The following is an 18442-nucleotide window of genomic DNA, read 5'->3' on the forward strand; positions in this document are numbered from 1 at the left end:
GCTTCCGGTTTGAGATGATAATGTAACAACGTCATTACTTACATTTTTGGACCTCTCTCGGACGAAAATTCGCAGTGGAAGATGAGAATATCCCGACGGTCACCTCGGGCAACCTCCCTATCCTTCAGCAGCTCCGTAACTTGGTCTCGTGTGTATCTGTTCTCGGCATTCTACAATCGTCAAACAAAGCGGTTAAGGAATGTCAGGGGACACTTGTTATGGTACAGTGAACAGGAAATTTATAGAAAAAGATTTTTCTATTTAGGATAAATAAAATAAATATTGAGTTTCCGCTCGTGTTTTCTATAAATCAGTATGACTAGTCAAAACTTTTTTTTAAATGGTTACATATAGTCATAGTGTTAACACTTTAACAGTGCTTATTATGAACTAATTATAAAAATTATGTATACTAGGCAAGGGTACGCACTAGAAGTTACAGTTAATGGGGAAACATCATTTTTCTTCTGACATCGGAAAAATGAACTTTGTGAGATGCATCGTAGAGCAATATTTGTGTAATACACTAGGGTCGATGTCAAACAAACAGTGTTGTCTACATGATACACTAGTATTACAGAAGTAAAACGCCAACCTCCTTACCTTAATGTGTCCTCCTTCATACTCATAGGGGTAACGGCAGTCAATCACGCGGAAACTGCTGACGGAGTCGTCGAACTTTCCCGCCAAAACATCAGACATCTGAAAACAATTTTAATATAATGAATAAACCAGATAAATATTATTTGCTGGGTCCCAACTGGTGAGATTGTGGTAGTTTATGAATGTTTCGACTGTCCAACAACTTAGTCCAATAGTGTCGATGCTATTAAATTCAAGTGACAGTTCAGTTGAAAATGGCGTATTCGACATTTCATGAGGGAATGATGGAAGAGAATGTCCTAGGGACGCGCATTTTATTATATGAATCGAAGATTCATGACAACAGAACCCTCTGTAAATGTTGCTGAACTTGTTCCAGTTACTTTGTCAGGGATTGAAAAAAAAAATGGAAGCTAATTATTTTGATAACTAAAACTTCAGTTACAATGTTCTTACACTCTGTTGGGTGCACTTACCGTTTCGGATGTGATGCTCTTCAGGTCAGAGTGCTTGCCAGGGATTATGGGTAGACAGAAGGCTTGGGTTCCGTTACCGATCAGGTCCTCCTCCTCCACAAGTCGCTCCACAGCAGTAATGACTTCACAACGTGTGAAAGGTTCAGCCTGGAAGAAGACGTCACAACAATGTAACAGATAAGAAATCTAAATTTTAAATGAGGTGCAGGCATCAATGCAAAGTTCGCAAAATGGAAACTTTATCAATTTAAATGGACTTTCTTGAGTATACACTGTTTTCGAGGCGTCTTTATTCAAAGAAACTGTATTGTGACGTCATAGTTCACGAAATAATTTTCCCGGGCAGAAATCACATGAAAATGTATTGACTTCCTGACGTAAAATAAACGTTTTAGTAGAAACAGATATAACTCTCGTTAGGTTATTTTCAAATTGTAAAAGACATGTATATGTTTGTATTGTAACAATTTTCCCAATGACTCAACCATCGAGCAAAACATTGATTGGATTTTGAATGGAAATCGTAGAAAACAAAACTCAAATAAAAACTAAGAGAGGAGAGTTAAAGACACGCGTCGTCCATAATATTGATACATCTTATTTACTAGTTATTAATTCGCATCTAGGTTTAATTACTACCAATGTAAACTTACCCCAAACGACAAGGATTTCGTCAGTGGTTTCCTGGATTTGTTCTGTTTACAAGAGTCATCTAATCTCGGTCGCTTGGAGATGGAACCGTCGTCAATGAGACACTTGGACTTCTGGAACAGCGTTCGTCGGCGACAGTACGACTGCGACATCTAGTGGAGAAATAGAAAAACAGTGATGTTAATGATCGTCACAGTATTCATATCATCACAATGGAGAATATTGGATGGTTGGTGTACAGAAACTATTATCATTTCTTGATATTTTTATTTTCATTTTTTTTCTTCAGTAAATTAAAAAAAAATGTGATTTTATGTTATTTTACCCAATTAATGACTGAAAAATCTGGTTAAAAACGAAAGTAAATATATTTGTTTATAAATGAGGTTTTATAATATTATTTTCTGTCTTGAACGTATTTGAATATTTTCATATAATACTTAGGCAACCCCCGACCGATAGGTTGTATCTTTCAGTACTTACGTCCTTGAACTTTGGAGTCTGCATCACGTGGGTGTCTGGCTTGTTGTCACTGTCAGTGCATGCGTCCTAAAAAGAACCAATTGTATCGATAACAGTTCAATATTCATAACAAAGGTATTTCCTGGTTTGTATTTCTTGTCATTAATATGTTGAGTTTCTAAAGTTTTGATTATGCGTAACTTTTGAGGCTCAGTGTATCGTTAAACACTTACATATCACTTACGTGAATATAAGACAAAGAAAATGATAAATTACTTGTAAATGGTTTAAGGTAGCATATAGCCTTAACACAAAAAAAGTCTCGTCCAACAATCCTTGATTTTTTTCTACTTACAAACTCCATGCCGAGTCCCGAGTCCTCATCCTGTACGGGAGGGGGATGCACGACCTTGCCTGGGGGTGTCATAACGTCAGCCAAGTCCATCGGCTCTTCATCTTCAAACTTCAACAGACCAAGGGGGCTGAACTGTGGAGGCAATGATATTGACGATAAAACTACAGAAACATATACTGTATATATTGTCCTATTTATACCATATATATGTGAACAATTCTTATTGAATTAAATAATCATTATTTTTAATATAGTTGTCAATAATGGATGATAAATGATTGAATTGTAGATATTAAAAATGCTTTATATTATCTTTGTTTCTTCCACTATTTCTATTCTATCGTGTCAAACCAACTTACCTCAAAACTGGTCTCGGAATAATCCATCTTGCTCAATGCTGAGAAGTTCATCTTTCTGTAATGAAAAAGAGCCAGTTTTGAAGAAACGATCATATTACAAGTAAATTGTTGGAGAGGTTTAAGACGGTATGTGATGCATTAGTCACTATCACTGTAATATTACACACTTTTTAGGTTAGTTATTCCTAGATCTGGCGCTCGGTCGGGTGTGTTCGGACTTAAATGGACCAAGTGGTCAGTTGAGGTACTTTATACCCAGCTTTACCCAATATTGTGTCCTGTAGTGACCGCATGGTCCACAATACTGACCACAACCTGTTTTGGTGACATGTGTAATAGGGTGGACATTGATTTGACCCCAGAGGGTCAACGTGTCCGAAGTTGTCCAAGTAGTTGTAGCTACCAGTGTTATACTGGTCAACAGTGATACTTAGATCCGAGATTTATGACTGACCAGTCGTGGATATGACAGGTCAGAGGCCGAAGTCGCATAACTAGGTCATAAAGACATATTAATGGACTTCGACGAAATAGTTTTACAAGGCATTTTACAGTGATGTCCATGTAATGGTTATCCTGCTAGGGAACTGATATGGGATTATAAAATTAACTGGTTTTAATAGTAACAGATATAATGATTTATGGCCTAACCATTAAACTGGTCAGAAAAAAAAAATTAATTAAAAAATACTTTAATCACACATATAAGAAAATATCTAAATTAGACAACTTAATATTTAAATTAGAAAAAAATAATACATATTTAAATTAGACAAAACCACGAATTAAATATTCAAATAAGGAAAATTGTTACATATTTAAATTATGTAAAATTAAAATATTCTATGTATAATTATGTTGTACAGCTAGGTATTTTTAGTGCCCTAGATCTTAAAGCCAAACTCTCAGGTAAGATTGAATAATTAGTTATTATTGATACTAAGGACAAAGCATTCACATTCCGGAATCAAAATGTTCACGTTTGAAACAAAATCACAGAAATGCTCATATTGTTGCGCTGTTTAAGAGAAAATTAATTTGAACGTTTGATTTAGCCTATGAAACCATTTGATACCGAGTCCGAGTCAATCCTTATATATTAATAATTAACTGGCAGTGTGCTATCTTATAGCATCTATCAGTAGCAGACATGAAACATGAGATTATCCAACTTGAATACGCTAAAAAAATGATAATTCAATATGAAACAAATTAATGATATAAATCGTTATACTAGTCAGAAAAAAAGGTTTTGAAAAATTAACAATACTTTTCAATTGGTATAATTAATTAACACTTAAGCTTATTTTAAATATTTAAGTTAGTACCAATAGCATGCACATATAAACATTATGAGACTCATTTCGATTGTAGTAATACCAGCATCCCCATGTGAAACTTATTTTTTTCTTTCAAATTCGCCTCAAAAATGAACGAAAAGAGTCTGAACCCAACTTTGACGAACAGAACCTGAAGCAATACTTAATGCCAGGTAAGAAATATCCTATATTGCGGTTAAATGTTAAACGCTCACCTCTGTGAAACAATCCCTTCTTAGTTTCCTATGTTGCAGCTTAGTGATAGGTTTATAAGTATATGTTCGCTATGTTGACTCTGAGAAAGGTGAAGGTATACTGACGTTCCTAGCCTATGTACCACCTTATATATGCATTACGAGACAGCCCTAGAGTATCTCTCCTTAATTTCAATTACTTCCTAAAATCACATTTTAATAATTAGTTTGACATATCGACGGTCTACTCCTCGAACCGAACAGCACCTTTAGGTCATTCTCACCAGGGCGGGGCATGTTTCACCTGTACCCATTGTCTCAAGAGGAAGATACAAGTGTAGATAATATAGAACCTATTGTTTCAGGTGATAATTATCACAACTCCCTGATACAAGTCACGCGCAATGGGAGAACTCACTAATTCGTGAACGGAGGGCCAACGACAGGGTGTTTACACATGTACTCTACCAACAAACAGGTAATAACCCCGTAAGCATCTCAATCACATAATTAACGTGATTAATTGGAAATTATCATTGATAATATAGGGAGACCCGATTGTCTCTTCGAGTCTGTCAGTTTGTCTATAGAAGTGTTTGTTCTAGCTGAGAGCACATTTATGTTGAATCTATCACATTGCCTTTGTACCAAGTGTAAAAATCACATCATAAATATATAATTTGACACTAATGTCTGCTAGCGTTACCAGTAGCGTAAACATACAGGTTTAAGTGATCAAATTAAGATTTACATTACGAGGGTCTAAATATCACAGGTACACAGTAAATATTAGTGTCAAAAACACGTACGGGTGAAAAGATGTTGATGGATATCTGTCTGTCTGCTGGAGATTTTGCTTGAAATACAGATTGGTAAGTAAAAAGAAAATAGAGTACGATTCGAAAAATGTCTCGACACTTGGGGCAAACCAACAATTCAGTTTGCTTCAAGCTGAAAATTCAGAAACTGATACTATATATATCTCACTCTAAATACGCAATATATAAAGTCATCTGTTGCACTGCCTCGTTGTATATCGCCAATGTTTTCAATGTCACATTTATTAATTTTTCTTAAAAATGTATTGTCACCCCTCCTTACAACGTCTAAATTTCGTTGATGTACAAATGATGGCACTATAACGAGATACGCCTGTTAACTAATTAAAATCATATACATAGCATCAGTTCTTCGTTTACTCACGACTACTGCTCGCGATATGGGAATTTATTCAATTTTTAAATAGCTACGCATAACATTTTGGGTTTTTCGTAACACTTTGGGTTTTTCGTAACACTTTGGGTTTGCCTCTTTAGACAGAATTAGATTAAATGAAAATTTGCGGGCATTACAGTGAAAATGATAAAAATAGTATCATCTCCTGTCACATATAGATAATCAATCAAAAACATCTATTTTTTTCTTATAAATATTTAAGGGTCAGGGTGCAATGTTTGTGTGTATGGCTAGCTTGTTGGGGTTTTGCGTAAAAGGAGCACAGAAGATAACGATGAAATGGGATTTAGCAGGTAAATTATTTTACAAAACTCCGTACCAACAGAAAGGATATATCAAATTATATTTTTAGTTATAACTAATTTTATATTTATATATATATTAGTATGAATGACATATATCCGATAATTTTTGTATATGAAAAAAAAACAGGTGCCTACAAATTTCTATTTCTAGTGATAAGATATCGAAACATAATCTTCCAGTACATTTAAAGACGCAGTAAGAAAAAATAAACCATTGTACGCCGTAAGAACAATTTTTTTTCATCAGGATATGAAAGGTCATGGACACGGGATGTAAAATGTCAAGGATACGGGATGTCAAAGGTCAAGGACACGGGACGTCATATTTGATTCGATGTGGGTTTTTTTCCGTTTGTTTGTTTGTTTTTCTTATTTTATGGGGGGGGGGGGGTTCGATGGTTGATGGTGCTCCAGTATGATGCCTTTTCATCTTAACTTGACTTGACGTGTTATTTTGCAGTTTGTTTTTAATTTCTGATTGTTTACGTTTGCTTAGGCCATTGCTATTATTCAGGAACTCAGCGCAGAGGACGTTGTGACAACTTTTATCCGATCCGTTCGCATTGTGATAATTTATTTAAACTGACAAAAATAGATGGATTGCGAATTTCCTGTGGTGGCTCATTAACACAAAAACTAAACATATATTAAACTAAGACTGACGGAAGTTAGAATATTAAAAAGTCAACATAATAAAACAATGGTTTGTCGACCCGAGACGTATTTCAATGGAGCAGGCACCGAAACTATTCAAGTCCTTTTGAAAAACTGACCAAGTGGCCGTACGGGTATCGATCACAAACCACAGCCTACAGGATTACTTGTAGATATGTCCGATCAAACGTATGTTAAAAGTCACATACAGAGTTGTTAGCGGCCCCATGGGGCCCAAGCCTCTCGTTGAGCAAGTTATGAGTGGTTTATCCCCGGGATACATGGAGATAGCAAGGTAAATCAAGATTTGAGTGATTCCTTCGGCTACAGATACCTTAAGACATTTTTCTCTGACTAGAGTTTATAAGTAGTGTGCATAATCTGAACCATATGGACTTTTTCTGCAAACTAATGTTTATCTTTGGACGGATGATGTTGAAAAGACCAAAGTGGTTTCAGGATAGCTGTCAGGAAAGGTTCGTTTCTGTTCATTAGTATAGGATATGATAATACTTAAGTCTGCAGTATATATGGTAATACTTTTTGTCGACAAATATTCGTTAGCATATAGCCCTACATGGACGCAGCTAGCTCTTGTTTGGAGTGGTCATTTGGGGACGGTTTGTGTTAGGCAGGGGTCAATCTAGGTTTTAGGGGAATCTATCAAATCACATAAATGTCTTAACAATTCCATGCATTCAACACAGACATGGAACCCGGACGATACATTGAATTCTTCACTTTTGACCATTTTCATTTGCATGAGTTGCCTCCCCTGGTTGTCACTGTGACGGGACCGCGATGGTACCGCCGGAGCATCTGCAGGCTAATTAAATGAGAGCCGATCGAAAAAGTCATGTCTTAAAAAAGCCTAGTCATCTTACCGAAATATAACCCTAAATTCCAACAAAAAAAAACAACAGATTTTTGTTTTTGTTGCTTATTTTAAATTTGTTTGGTTGTTATTTATTTTCTATAATGAAGGAAAATATCTACCACAGTCAACCTTGGCAAAAATGTCTTTTCACCCCATAAAAATCAAGGAATACCGTAAATCATAATACTTCTATGTTTCATTTTCTATACGCGACTAATCTTGCTTTCATACACAAACAAAATGTATACCATCAAAGATGCAGGCCACTTTTTGAAATAGCACAGCAACATCCTAAGAGTTTATATTTCTGATGTACGTTATCCTTGTACACCACTAATTGAAAATTTAATTTTGATAAGATATGGTGAAAAACAAATTGTGAATTTTGATTGCGTGGGAAAAAAAAGCCACAATTCTGAAGATTTTTTTTTATCGGTATTGTCCGATTACAAAATGTTTTTTGTCAGAAAAAAAGTAATGTATTCAATGAATAAGAACTTAAAACAGTCGTAATTGTTTTCATCAAAATTACATAAGCCACCACGTTTACAGAATAAATCACCCTAAGGTAAAGGGTACCACTGCATCAGTTTTTTTCGCGAAGAAGAGTTCCAAGATTTCTCTCCTCTATATAGTATGCAACATAAAGGAATTTTTTCTGGCTTAGAGTATCTTTCCCTGTCAAGCTTTGCTTGGTGATCCATAAGTATGACACCAATTTTGATGCATTTATTCCTGTATGGAAACATTGGTAAAATGAAGGCTTTGTATTGTAAAGGGTCCCTGTTCGACTCCTTCATTTCTATTTTTAATTTCTTTTTCAAACTTTGAATTCCGAACAACAACAATTCTGTCACATGTATGACAACGTGTGATTTGTATTGTTTTTACAATAGTGACATAACTAATCATAAAGTATAACTTGTTGGTTCCCTTTAACTGAACACCCTTCAATGTAAAACGTTATGGCTATGTCTGTCAAAGTATTCAAAGTGTTCAACCTCATGGTCAAAAATTACATGAGAAGAAGTTTGATCCATCGTAAGGATTGATAAAACTTCGCTTCGTTTCCTTATTTAAAGATATGTTAACCAATGAAGCATTTCAACTTAAAATTTTACACACTGGAATTAATTTGATATGCTTTGAAGAATTTACTTGTGTTATTTTTCATGAATTGTTCATCAATAGACATTTCGTTTGATTTGCACTTAAAAAAGTCATAATCAACACATCAATATTACACATTATTAAGTAAAATGTTGGACTTTCAGTATTTTCTTCTTGACCAACAAAGGCGCAAGAAACTCTTTTTACCGATGTTGATTTCCGTGGAAGCATCATAAGGATATCAGTGATGGAGTACCAGGTAAGTAGGCCTGATAGAGAATTTCATGTTATAAGGGAGGTAACTCTAATATAATAAAGAGGGGAAGTAACTCTTATAGAGGATACCTCTATGATAACTCTCACCAAATACATAGAAAATTTCAGACAAGTATTTCTAAATACCTAGTTACTTTCTTTTTAAAAGCTAAATTTAACCATCTATCCAATCTTCAAGCTACAGACACTGACCCTCACCACGATCGATATTTAACTATAGGAAAGTACGCTTTTCAGTAGCATTTCACAATCATATTTGAAAATATAAGCCTTATATTCAAAGACAAGATATATAACATCATTAGAAACATCAGCATGAGTTCGGTAGTGTTGTGCAACCTGGACAATCCATGTCGAGCACCCTGCTTATGCACAGGTGGATGGTTTCAACACATCATTGACAACGATGGAAGATGACTATAAGGAACATGAACGGACCATTTATACGTAACGGACAACCATGAACGTACGTGATGGCCGCTAATGAACGGACCATACGTAACAGACAACCATAAACGTACGTGAGGGCCGCTAATGAACGGACCATACGTAACAGACAACCATGAACGTACGTGAGGGCCGCTAATGAACGGACCATACGTAATAGACAACCATGAACGTGCGTGATGGCCGCTAATGAACGGACCATACGTAACAGACAACCATGAACGTAAGTGTACGTAACGGACAACCATGAACAGACCATTTATACGTAACAGATAACCATGAACGTACGTGAGGGCCGCTAATGAACGGCCCATACGTAACAGACAACCATGAACGTACGTGAGGGCCCCTAATGAACGGACCATACGTAATAGACAACCATGAACGTGCGTGATGGCCGCTAATGAACGGACCATACGTAATAGACAACCATGAACGTGCGTGAGGGCCGCTAATGAACGGACCATTTATACGTAACGGACAACCATGAACGTACGTGTACGTAACGGACAACCATGAACAGACCATTTATACGTAACAGACAACCATGAACGTAAGTGTACGTAACGGACAACCATGAACGTACGTGATGGCCGACAATGAAAGGACCATACGTTCATCAAAGAATATGATATACAACTTTCAAAGATATGGGGTTACCTGCCCGAACACTTGGGGTTTTCCGGGTACTCCGGTCTCCGCCAACATTAACTCCATGCGCTATTATCTGGGCCAACAAGAGTGATTTATATTAGTTGATATAGATTGTTGAAAAATAAATTAAGTTTATATTAACTTTCACGGAAATAAATGACGTACATGATTGCAACCCAATCGCGTACCTGATAACTTTGCATTAGAATTACAAATTGCAGTGGTTTTGTGATTTACTGTCTATTATACGTTGTTCCAGTCAATGAGCCAGACGGAATAGACAGCATTGTAGGCTCAAACAGAAATAAAACTTCAGTAATTGCATTCAAATATTTATATTGATGTATTGACTCAGTGTTTTAATTTGTATTGGCTGTTTCATTCATGCTTGGCATATTTTTCTTGAATATGGAGATTATGTTGACCATCCCCAAAACAAAACACCGGAAATCGTCAGCCAGACCATCGGCGTCAGTTTGATACGCTTAAATTATAGTGAGTATGAGTTTTTCTAAAACTCTATTAATACGTTCATACTTAGATCGATGACTTTTTTATGTAATGCTAAAATAGATGTTTTCGCTCAACGTGTTGTTTTTACGATAGGTTCGTTTACTGTCATACAGGTACCGTTTATATCTAGGCAAACTATATTGCATTGAAGCGAAAGAGTCATCAATTAAAAAAAACGCTGCCAAAGGCATCGTTACGTTAATATGTGTTAGGTCATTTTTAACATTTGTTTTCATACAAAATACAGTCTGCATTACTTTATACGTCATTACTATTGTCTGAAAGGGTATATTAAACAAAATTTATAAAAAATAAAACCATCACATTAGCCGAACGTTAGACCCATCGATTAAAGATCATTTACTTTATCGATGCTGTTAAGCAGGAATAAATAAAACGCATTAGCAAAATGACTTTTTTCCTAAGGGAAATAACTCTTAGACAGAGAAATTCAGATGTTTTTTTTATACAAGGGAGACGACTCCGAGTAAAAAATATACTGTTGTATCCGTTATGTTAATATGAAAAGCATCACTTATCACTTATGTATCGAACAAGTATTTCTATTAAACGTTATACATCGCTTTTAAGACTAAAGATTCTTAAAAATAGTGCCAAGGGGAGAGAGGAAAATATATAAAAGGTCATCCACTCATTTAATTTTCCCTTTTGATAAAAAAAAAAATCTCGTTCTTGAAAAAAATCGAAACTAGAGAAACAGGGACGTATGTCTCTAGTTGAAACTACTATTTTATGATTATTTCTAGCACGGACTTATTTCGTTTCAGGATATTCATAAACTTGCATTTTTTTTTTTTATCAATGACAGAAAGCTAAACGAAAATTAGAATTAAATTGCACCTACCGCGTGCAGCTTTATCCTTCTTCTTAAGATTCCAAATACCAAGTAAGTAGGTTGTATACTGAACCCGAGCTGAATAATGTATCCGACCTCACACCGACTTTGCAATTCCGATGTGTACACAGGTTTTGTTGATGAATATACAACCTGTCAGAGTAATGACGAATTTTACCAAAACCTTCCCGTCCCCTCTCGTCTGTCGGCAACACCACAAAGGTGCACCGGCCAGGTAGATACAACAATAACAGGTGGGCAACCGATGAAGCCAGCATGTGGCCCCCGCCCCCTCCAAGCGCTCCCCCACCGTCGGGAGATAATCGGCAAGCGCGTGGGTACACGATTAGATTGTGATTACAATACACAGGTAGATACACACAGTCGGGGCAAGTGGGCAAGAGGGCTTTCTAGTGTTTCCACCTTTTTCATGGACGGCTTGGATCAGATTGGACATACACAGTATCATTGCAATAACGACACAGGAAGTAATACTATTATCGACCTAATAACGGCTATAATGCAAGGGATATTATCCATATAATTACACAGATGAACATAATCAAATTGAGTATATATACATGAATATGTAAATTACCCATACAACAAGAGTCGCGACAGACTGACGAAGCATCAGACTTCCGGTACCATGAAACAATACGGAGCTTCAGCCTAACTGAGTCCCCTCTAGTTTTTAGTATTATTAACCATAATTGGTCAGCATCTCTTGAAATGAATTAAAAACAAATTATTTCATTAAAAGGGAATTAAATTATGAAAGAATATCATTGTGTTGGTGGTATGTTCAAAACCATTTACCGACGGGTTGTAAGAATAACTTTTAACCACCTGTACACGTTTGCAAAAGTTAAGGGGCTACTATATAAAGCCGAGAAAACTATGAGTTTTAGCTCAAAAGGTTAGTGCTATTATATATATACAGTACATTACTGTATATGTATGAAATTAATGAAACGAATGGTTGTTAGAAAATAAATAAAGAGGTGACTGGCCAAAAGCAATTTGATTACAAGCCAATACTGCAATCAAAGCACAATGGAGCTAATAGTAAGTAAGAAATGGGCTACTAGCAAGGAATAATCGGGTTTAAAACACAAAAATAATGGGCTACTAGCGTCTAATGAGTTATTAGCCGAGAGTAAGGGGCAACGAGCCAGTACATTGAGGCTGCAGAGTCCCATGGGCTATATTACCATTGGTATGTAAGCTCCAAGCCAGTAGCAATTGGGCTACAAGCAAAGAGTAAAATCACTACCTGCTACAGGCAACGTGGCTATCATAAGACTTTCGTTATGGGGATACTGGTACAAGAATAATGAAGATAAACTAGCCAATGGTAATTGTGTTACTTTTAAAGATATTCCAAGTATTTGTTTGAGTGAATTGTATATGTTATCTTTACGTAGATCTTAAGCCATCCCAACGTGTCATATTCTGAGAATTATATAGGTTTTTTCCCCCCTGCAAACAAATTACCCCTCACTCAGCTAGAAGCATTTCTCTGTGCGTTTTACACAACAGTTTTGTGAGAACTCCCCTTAAACGATTTCAGTACTTCAGCGTGGGAATTAAAGATGCTCACAAAGTACATGTTTTGCCTGTTGATTCCTTGTGTAAGTGACAACAGATAAGTTTTTTTTGTATATATTGAACATGTACATTAGTCTTTATTAGGGGTCAGAACCGGGTGTCGGATATCAGGGGGCTAGGTGAGAGAAACACATTTCAGGACCCATAAGGGGCTGAGTACTAGTGACAACATTGACAGGTAAACTCAAAATGGGAAAGGTATACCTCTGTCTCGCTCTGAGCGCTAATTAACTTCGTTACGGCTGTAAAAAAAACTTTATACATGTAATTGTATTTTCACAGTGGTAAAGGTCAGAGTTATGGTTTTCTTAATAAGGAAGATTTCTATAGTATTTCATGATAATGACCCTGGGAACGACTGACGACTAGCTAGTACAGAAGTGTTGGACAAACCCTAGAGTTATACTAATGATAATGAGTATCTCAGGCGGGATTATAGAGTATTATTTGACGCCTTAATCTCCAAACTATCAGTGTATCTTGGCCCGCAGTCATGAAACCGTCCTCATGCTCTAGCAAGGATTTTGTACTCGAGCCTAATTTCTTGTTCCGTTTATAAATTGATGATTAAATCTAGTTTTGTCAATAGTTTCGGAGAATACTGTTTTCTATGTTTACATTTAACTTTTTGATCGTTTGACAGGATTTAAGTGAGTAACAAGAAATTGGTGTCTTCAATCTCTACCTAGAGTTGTCGTTCCCTATATATTTAACCAGAGTCTGCAAAACTGATTTTTTTCATCGACTTTTTCTCGAGAAATAGTCTTCGACTCATATTGAACATCAATTATATCTGTATTAAATGCTATTAAACGAAAGTTACGCGCATTTTTTGTATACTAGGATGTTCATACTTGGACTGCTAATGGCAAATTTAATGGCGAAAATATGAATTTCAGTAGCGCTAAAATTTATGTTTTCGTCGTTAACAGAGAGGTAACAGAAGTGAAAAGCGTATGTAAAGGTATCTGAAAGCATGGTATAAAAATCTCACTCACCACGTCCAATGCTATTCCGCCGTCTTCAGATTTCAAATACTAAATGAAGGGGTTTTACCAGAAACACGCGACTTGGATATCCAATGTTTATAGAGTACACGTGTGTAGTTGTTGATTATACAACCTGTCCGAGTATTGACGAAGTTTATCCAAACCTCCCGACCCTCCCGTATGTCGGTACCACCACAAAGATAAACCGGCCAGTTAGATACAACACTAACCTGTGAGCACAGGTGGACAACCATTGAACCCAATATGTGGCCCCGCCCCCTCCAAGCGCTCCCCCTCCGATGGGAGATAATCGGCAAGCGCGTGGGTACATGATTAGTTTGTTATTACAGCAATCCGAATAGATACACACAGTCAGGTCGGGTGGAATAAAGGGGCGGGGCATAATAGATTGTTCAATTGAGCCACGAGAGGCTTATTGTCGGCTTGGATCAAATTGGACGAATAGCTCCACACAAATGAAATTGGTGAAATAACGACACAGGAAGTAAAACTGGGCAATGCCAAACGAAACGACAACTGTGTTGCATGTAATTATATATTTAACAATCATAAACCTATAAATAACCGAACTATGTATAATATATATAATCCCGACAATCTAACATGATTTACTATTGACAAGTAGCGACAGTCTGTCGATGGATCACACTTCCGGTTTCCGAAATAAAAGGGAAAAGAGTAGGTTCACCTTGTAATGCGTACCCTCTAAATTTTAGAATTGTTTAAGCATTATTGGCCATCATATCTTGCATTGAATTAAAAACGGATATATGTCATACGGAAGAAATGAAATTGTGAAATAATATCTGATTATGTGGAGGTCTGCTTGTTAAAATAATCAGGCTTTGTGCCAAGAGTAATCGGTGTAGTTAGCCAGTGAGACTGTAGCCAAACTCTAACAAAAATTAGGTCACTAACCAAGACATTTTGGACAACAAGTAAAGAATAAACAACTTACAATAGCTAAATCGTACTACTAGTACGGAATTAGATTATCCAAGTCCGGGCTACTAGCAAGAATGAAGCGATATCAGAAAATGTAATGATAATTTTAGCCAAAGGTGATTGCGCTCCTAGCAAATAATAAGCAAACGAAAATGAAATTCCTTTGGCTATTAGCTAAGATGCAAGGGAGTTGTAGATAAGAGACAAAAGCAACTAACCAGCGCGAGATAAAACTATTATAGGACTTCAGGCTAGTAATAGCCAGGGTTAATGAGGATATTAGTCAAGAGTTATGGGGCTACTCATACTATTTTGACTACTAAGTTCACAAAGTGCTTCTTTCCAACATGCTATAAGCCATGAGCACATGAGTTAATAACAAAAAAATAACGAGAAATATCAACAGTAAGGGACTATTCGCTAATAGCAATTGAGCTACTTATTAAAGATAGTGAGGATACTAGCCACTCGTAAAGAGGTCAATTGTCAGAAGAGACTTTTAAGTTTCAGATTAGATTTTACTAGCAATGAGTAATGGGGTTACTAGCCAAGTTTAATAGGCTACTATATAAAAGTGAATTGGCTACTAGCAAGGTGTGATAGGCTACAAGTGGAGAAACTTGGCTACTAGAGGAGATAATTGGCTACTAGAAAAGAGTAAAGAGGCTACTAGTCAAGTGCAATAGAATAATAGAAAAGAGAAAATGGGCTTGTAGCCAATAGTAAAGGGGCACTAGCAATCACAATAATGAAGTTACTATCACAAAGCAAATAGCTAGTAACCATGAGTTAATGGAATACCAGGCAATAATAGCACTATGTGGCAAAGGGGACATTGCCAAAGTGTATTGGTGCTACTGGCCAATAGCTACCGGGCAACAAATTACAAGTAATGGGCTACTATAGTAAAGAGAAAAGGGAATACTACGAAAATAATGGGGCTACTAGTCAGAAGTAATGGTTCTACTAGTAAAGAGAAAAGGGAATACTACGAAAATAATGGGGCTACTAGTCAGAAGTAATGGTTCTACTAGTAAAGAGAAAAGGGAATACTACGAAAATAATGGGGCTACTAGTCAGAAGTAATGGTTCTACTAGTAAAGAGAAAAGGGAATACTACGAAAATAATGGGGCTACTAGTCAGAAGTAATGGTTCTACTAGTAAAGAGAAAAGGGAATACTACGAAAATAATGGGGCTACTAGTCAGAAGTAATGGTTCTACTAGTAAAGAGAAAAGGGAATACTACGAAAATAATGGGGCTACTAGTCAGAAGTAATGGTTCTACTAGTAAAGAGAAAAGGGAATACTACGAAAATAATGGGGCTACTAGTCAGAAGAAATGGTTCTTCTAGTAAAGAAAAAAGGAATACTACGAAATAATGGGGCTACTAGTCAGAAGTAATGGTTCTTCTAGTAAAGAAAAAAAGGAATACTACGAAAATAATGGGGCTACTAGTCAGATGTAATGCTTCTACTAGTAAAGAGAAAAGGGAATACTACGAAAATAATGGGGCTACTAGTCAGAAGTAATGGTTCTACTAGCTAACAGAAACGAGTCTGCTAGAATGTCTTACGGATAAGTTTTACACAAAATTCATCAAAACTATGCACACTTAGAACAAATGTGAGTTAATTCAAAGGAGTGTAATTTTATGTAGACCTTAGGAATATCTAACCGTTCTATAGCGAACATGCATCAAAACCTGACAACTGATAAAAATTATATCTTTTGTCGTACGAAATAGTTTCAACCCCTAGAATTAAGCGTTTAAATTGTCCCTGTATTTTTTTTATCCTTATAGGATATTTTTTGTGTGTGTCCTCAGCTCCTTAGCGTGGGAAATTAAAGATTTTCATAAAACATATGTTTTGCCTGTTAATAACCAGTGTTAATGACAGATAAGGTTTGTTTGTACAGACAGTATTGTACATGTATAATAGTCTTTTTAGGGATCAGTACCGGGTGTCGGGTATCAGGGGCTAGGTGAGAGATACACCTTTCAGGACCCATTAGGGACTGAGTACTAGTGACAACAATGTCAGGTAATTTGAAAAACGGACAGGTAATTCTCTTTAGCTCTAACTCTGATTTACACATTAAATGAACCTATACGAATAAAATTGTACTTTCTCACTGGTGCAATTCACGATAAAGCTAATATTTAGAATCCGAATTATTACATTTTCTTTAATATAATGACCATGGGAAAGACGGACAACTAGTACACTGTTGCTCTGGGTGCCGGCAGTTTCGCGCCAAAGTCACATTATAACTTTTCAAGGGTTGAAAATGTATGTGACAAAATTATGTTGACGTAAATTTATCGTATTACTTGCCAATTACAGGACGAATATTTGGGAATTGTGGCAGTGGGGCGAACTTGCATTGGGCAATGAGAATGTTCGGGGATATTGTGACATTGGGGTGAAACGTCTGCAATTTAATGCTATACCTTGACCTACACCTAATGTATTTTGTTATTGTTCATGTTAAACAATGGCATTGTATATGTAGTTTTAAATGAGTAACATAAGTTACACTAATCAGAATACAATACTTAGACCGGATTAAAGAGTATTATTGTATACTCTATGTCCGAACAGTCAGTCTTCAATATCTACCAAGAGTTGTCGTTCCTCAACCTATTGTGGCAATAGAAGGAAGCGAGTATCTTGCGAAAACTTTGAGATTTTTCGGTCCAGAATTAAGCCACACAATTATTTATTTATTTTTTAAATGTAAGAATTATATCTTAAGTATTGTCTTGCTTGATGATACTCTTAATAACTAAAATTGCAGCAGATTGTTGTTCTTCGCTGGATGTCGGAGCAATCAGAGGTCGGTATGGACAGATTTCGTTATACGAAATTAATTTAGAATATGTTAAAAAAACCTCATTGACATGTACAGTTCTCGACATGTGTCCATATCCAAAATATACCCCAACCATTTTCCCCTCACATAATGTCGTTACTCTACTCCGCTATGTATTTTTCCTCAATTTTTTTCTTTCTTTAAAACGTTTTTACACCCCTTTCCCTCCTCCCTCCACCATCCTCTTATCTTCCCTATACTTATACCTACATGTAATATATTAGTCAGTGCCGTCCAATCGCCGTTCCAAAAAAGGGAGACAGGTTAACTTAAGTACTTTGTACTTGTTTTTGAATCATATATGTATATCATGTTTATATAACGGGAATATTATACCGACAATAAAATAAAGTTTGAGCTAAACTAAACTAATCTCTACCAAGAGTTGTCGTTCCTTAACTATTGTGTTTACGGATAACAACGAGAATCTTGTGAAAACTGAGATTTTTCGATCGTTCTCTAAAATACTTTTTTTTTAAATATAAGAATTATATCAAAGTAAATTAGAATAATAATAAGTTATCAAAAATCCGGTAAATTGAAAAAATGCGGGAAAAAAATGTTTCTCATTGAATGCTTTAATAATAAAATAAAGGTTAAGTTAGGCCCAATTGCAGTCGTAAAATTTGGTTTCTGTCGCTTAAAATGATAT

General features: G+C 36.0%; 1 protein-coding gene across 5 annotated transcripts in view; it reads right to left on the bottom strand.

The window, feature by feature from the left end:
- The window catches only part of LOC110451777 (M-phase inducer phosphatase-like), a 28146-nt gene that overhangs the window by 1799 nt on the left and 7905 nt on the right, over positions 1–18442 (bottom strand). For 3 of the 5 annotated variants that reach the window (XM_021499947.1, XM_021499948.1, XM_021499951.1), the window contains exons 2-8: positions 2907–2961; positions 2548–2679; positions 2214–2279; positions 1733–1882; positions 1080–1226; positions 604–702; positions 43–170 (exon numbers count right to left, since the gene is read on the bottom strand). In XM_021499947.1, the coding sequence (XP_021355622.1) occupies positions 43–170; positions 604–702; positions 1080–1226; positions 1733–1882; positions 2214–2279; positions 2548–2679; positions 2907–2957 (773 nt within the window). In that variant the 5' untranslated portion in view covers positions 2958–2961. Of the gene's footprint in view, positions 1–42; positions 171–603; positions 703–1079; positions 1227–1732; positions 1883–2213; positions 2280–2547; positions 2680–2906; positions 2962–4440; positions 4530–13956; positions 14035–18442 lie in introns of those variants that run through there. The other 2 variants (XM_021499949.1, XM_021499946.1) reach the window with 2 other exon arrangements.

This window comes from Mizuhopecten yessoensis, unplaced genomic scaffold (genome assembly GCF_002113885.1).
Source record: "Mizuhopecten yessoensis strain PY_sf001 unplaced genomic scaffold, ASM211388v2 scaffold6169, whole genome shotgun sequence".
NCBI classification, from domain to species: domain Eukaryota; kingdom Metazoa; phylum Mollusca; class Bivalvia; order Pectinida; family Pectinidae; genus Mizuhopecten; species Mizuhopecten yessoensis.